The sequence below is a fragment of the Rosa chinensis genome, chromosome 5 (assembly GCF_002994745.2).
Source record: "Rosa chinensis cultivar Old Blush chromosome 5, RchiOBHm-V2, whole genome shotgun sequence".
Lineage (NCBI taxonomy): Eukaryota > Viridiplantae > Streptophyta > Magnoliopsida > Rosales > Rosaceae > Rosa > Rosa chinensis.
Genome location: NC_037092.1, coordinates 76,872,390 through 76,876,987, shown reverse-complemented (window position 1 = coordinate 76,876,987; position 4,598 = coordinate 76,872,390). Strand labels below are relative to the sequence as shown.

Genomic DNA, 4,598 nt, shown 5'->3' with positions numbered 1-4,598 from the left:
AATCAAAATATGGCACATTTACAAAGAAACATGATAGTGCTCATTCCAATTGCTCATACCTTCCTTTTCTTCCTCTTCTTCATTTTCCCTTCCAATGTATCTACAAATGTTCATGCATGCAACCAAAGAGAGCGCAGCTCTCTCTTATCCTTTGCCCTAACTCTGTCTAAGTCACCACCATTGAATTGGACTGCAGCTAATTGTTGCCATTGGGAGGGCATAACTTGCGATCTGGCTGGTTCGGTCACCCATTTGAGCTTACCCTCCAAAGAAATAAAACTCAAAGGAGGTGTATTTCCTTCGTCAATATCACTTCAGAATCTCACACATCTCAGCCACTTGAATCTCTCTCACAATTCTCTTTATGGCTCACTAGATCAAACTGCATTCTTCTTGTCCTTCAATAATCTTGAGATCCTAGATTTGAGCTGTAACCTTCTTTTTGGAGGTTTACCGTTTTCTCTACCATTCACTCATATACGGACATTGGATTTGTCCAACAATCATTTCCATGGTGCAATTCCATCTTCAACTTTCCAGCAAGCTTGGAATTTGACCAGTTTTAATGTCAGCAACAATAGCTTCACCGGGTCTATACCATCCTCCTATATTTGTCTCCATTCTAATCCCTTGGTTAAGCAATTGGATTTTTCTTTCAATAAATTCAATGGCAATATTTCTCCAGGATTAGGGAAGTGTTCGAACCTGAAGGTTTTTCGTGCCGGTCACAATAACCTTTCAGGATTACTTCCTGAAGATATCTATAATGCTACCAAACTTGAAGAAATTGCATTACCTCTCAATTCACTATATGGCACCATAAGTGAGAGAATTGCTAACCTCAGCCATCTCAAAATTCTTGGCCTCAACTCTAATAAATTGAGTGGTGTGCTCCCTGCAGGTATTGGTAAGTTATCCAATCTCCAACTCATGCTCCTTGATTTTAACAGTCTAGAAGGTTCTTTGCCTCCATCCTTGATGAATTGCACAAACCTTGTAGAACTGCGTTTGACATTCAACTCTTTGAAAGGGGACATTACCAAGCTTAATTTTTCCGAACTCAGTCAACTAACTAAACTTGATCTAGGGGATAATTACCTCACGGGTGTCATGCCAACAAGCCTTTACTCATGCAAGCTCCTGAAAGCAATTCGACTGAGCGACAACAACCTAGAAGGACAAATCCAGCCTGAGATTTTGTCATTAAAATCCTTGTCCTTCCTCTCGCTTAGTACCAATAGATTGACCAACATGACTAGAGCAATGAAATTATTTATGCGTTGCAGAAGTCTTGAATTTCTCGCCTTAGGATCTGCTTTTGTAGATGAGGAAACGCGAGCTGATGTTGGCATTGTTGATTTTGGTGGACTCCAAAATCTTCGATTTTTGGATTTGGGCTATTGTCACCTTACTGGTGAAATTCCTATATGGTTATCTAAGCTCAAGAAGCTAGGGATCTTGTATATGGACCATAATAAAATCACAGGGTCAATTCCTAGCTGGTTGGGGACTCTCCCAATGCTCATTTACATGAACTTGGGATCCAACCTTATTTCAGGTGAATTTCCAAAGGCACTTTGTAGACTACCAAAGTTGGTAACTGCATGGACTGCAGCTCGGGGGGACGATAATGATCTTGAATTGCCTATCTATGGATCCCAAGGTAAATTATCGGTGCAATACACATTTTCTTTCTTTGCTCCAGAAATCTACGTAGGAAATAATGCCATTAATGGGAGCATACCTTTTGAGATTGGCCAATTGCAGCTTCTCCATGCGTTGTATCTTAACAACAACAACTTCTCCGGCCGCATTCCAGAGCAGATATCTAACCTCAAAAACTTGGAGGAATTGGATCTTTCCAGAAATCAGTTTACTGGAAATATCCCATCATCAATTACAAGGCTCAATTTCTTGTCATTTTTCAATGTTTCATACAATAATCTCGCAGGATTGATACCAAGAGGGACTCAGCTCCAACTTTTGAATGCTTCTGCATTTGAAGGGAACCCAAAGCTTTGTGGTACCCCACTTCCAAATGAGTGTCAACCAAATAATGGCAACGATAATGCAGATATTAAGACCAGCCAAGACAATACAGTGGATGAGCATCAAAGTCAAATTCTATGGTTTTACACTTCCACTGTTCTTGGGTTCATTGTAGGATTTTGGGGAGTTTGTTGCCCTTTGGTTCTTAATAAGAAATGGAGATATGGATATTTCAAATTTCTAGACAGCGCTCAAGATAGGCTCCAAGGGATGATAATTGCTCGTGTGTATGGCAATAGAAGGCTTATAAATTAGAATTCTGTACTCTTTTTTTCCTTATGGTTGCTTGTTGTTGTTGTTGTTGTTGCTTTTATTGTTTTTTTTGTTTTTTTTTTTTTTTCTGTGTGTGGCCAGTGCGGGTGTGGGTATGTTTATTTGAACAAACACAGGATGGGCTGTAAGATGACAAAACCTCCATTGGGTGTGGATGAGTTGTAATAAGGCTTGTTTTTGTTTTCATAGCTCTATCCATATGTTATTTTCCTGATGAGGAGGTTGGCAACAGACAATTCATCAAGATAAATTGAAACAAACAAAAGTAATTTTCTTAGATATCCGGGTGTTTGTCATACACCCATTTTGTTAAATATTTTGACTATTGGACTAGTAATATATCTAATGGTCCAAAATATTTTAAATTTGGTAACATGTTTAGTCTTTAGCCAATTACTATTAGTTAAATAGTATTTATTACTAATTAATTTTATCATTAGCCAATTAATGTTTGATTATCAATTAACAATTACACTATTGAGAAGAAGGCAATACGTAATAGGTAAGATCAAGGAAGAATAATGTCTTAATATATATATATATATATTTTTTTTCTTTTTTCTTTTGAATTCAATCAAGAAACTAATAATACAAATTAAAGTGAACATATTAAATTTGTTTATTTTACATTAAAGAAGATTGCAATAATTTAGGATTACAGTTAATATATTGATTTTTACTAACTTTGGTGCAATAGATATTAAATAAGGGTTTATTAGGAATGAAAAATTTAGGTGTTGAGTCAGCAAGATAGAAAATGAAATAAATCCAACATGGCAGCTGAGTCATAGGACCGTGATTAACAAAAAAATTCATCCGGATTACTTTCATAATAGGTCATGATTTTTGGACTTAAAACTAATTAACTCTTATAAATATTACCACAATGTTTTATCATATAGGTAAACCATTATCCAAACCCCAATTCAAAAAAAAAAAAAAAGGTAAACCATTATATTTTGACTAAAAGCATGTATGTTCTCATTGGTGTGATGAAGTTCTCCCTTGCGTAATTTAAGTAATATATTGTGTAATTTCCATCGTCAAAGTTGTAATTACTTTCAGTCGAAGCAACTTACCAAAAACTACAACAATTGATGTAAAAAAACGATAATTTTTGTTCTAATTGTAGTAATTACTCCATATACAACATATTTACTAGTTTATGGACAATTTAACAACTGTGATGACAAATTTGTTGTCAGAGTGGTAAATCTTTATGTTTTTATCATTAATGAAATGATTACTTCAATGAGTATGCATTTTACCACAATCTACAGCAAATGATGTAAAAATTGTCATTTTTGTTCTATTTGTAGTAATTACTCCACCTAAACTAATGTACTAGTTTGTGAACAATTTAGCAAGTGTGACAACAAATTTGTTGTTAGAATGGTAAATCTTTATATATGTTTTTATAATTAATGAAATGATTACTACAAATTTGTTGTTAGAATGGTAAATCTTTATTATTTTTTTGTTTTAATAAATTAATGTAGTGGAAACCTATTGAACTGGTTAACAGGTTACCCACTTAAATGTTGACATATGTCATTTAAAAAAAAATTACTATGTTAACAATATATTTTTTCTTGATATGTAATATTGTTGAGAAACAAGTAATAAATAATGTCAAAATAATAAATTACACCTAGTAGAACTAAAATTACGACTTATGACCACATTTATAGTGGTTATTGTAATTGAGTGATCAAAGATGTAAATATCATAGTTGGACAACTTTTATTAAACGGACAACATTGATTATCAAATGGAGAACCTCCTTACAATACTGAGTACTTTCATATCTTTTGCTCTAATATTAATTTTACCATGTATCACAACACAAATGTTGTTAAAATTGTAAAATAGTTGATAATCTTGTAAATGATATAGTTTTTGAAGTAATTACTATAAATAGAATAAAAGTTACTATTTTTACATCAATTATGTGCTAACCAGGTAGCTGCACATATACATGCAAAATATGAAATCAAGTGAACAAGCCAGGCTAGGAAGCACCTAGCTTGTATCTGGCGGAGAAGAGTAAAGTCACGTATTGCACGCACTATTGAACATGCAAGGAGGCAGATATATTCAAATAGCTAGCAGAGTAGCAGTCGATTGCATGCATGACGTACAGGTCTGCAGAGCAGGAAAATTAATTACTTTGAAAGTGATCGAGTCTTGCCCACAAAAAACCAATAAGCTCTGAGCTTGCGAGAGTGATGATGAGGCTCTACTGTGAGGTATTAGTTTGATTTGGTGTATGTGAT

The 4,598-nt window shown here is 34.3% G+C and overlaps 1 protein-coding gene across 1 annotated transcript; it reads left to right on the top strand.

Annotated features, from left to right (window-relative positions):
• Positions 1-1,251: 1,251 nt before the first annotated feature.
• Positions 1,252-2,304, top strand: LOC112164103 (receptor-like protein 2). The gene has a single exon (XM_024300340.1). It carries the CDS (start codon positions 1,252-1,254, stop codon positions 2,302-2,304), a length of 1,053 nt encoding a protein of 350 aa, XP_024156108.1.
• The last annotated feature ends 2,294 nt before the right edge of the window (positions 2,305-4,598 follow it).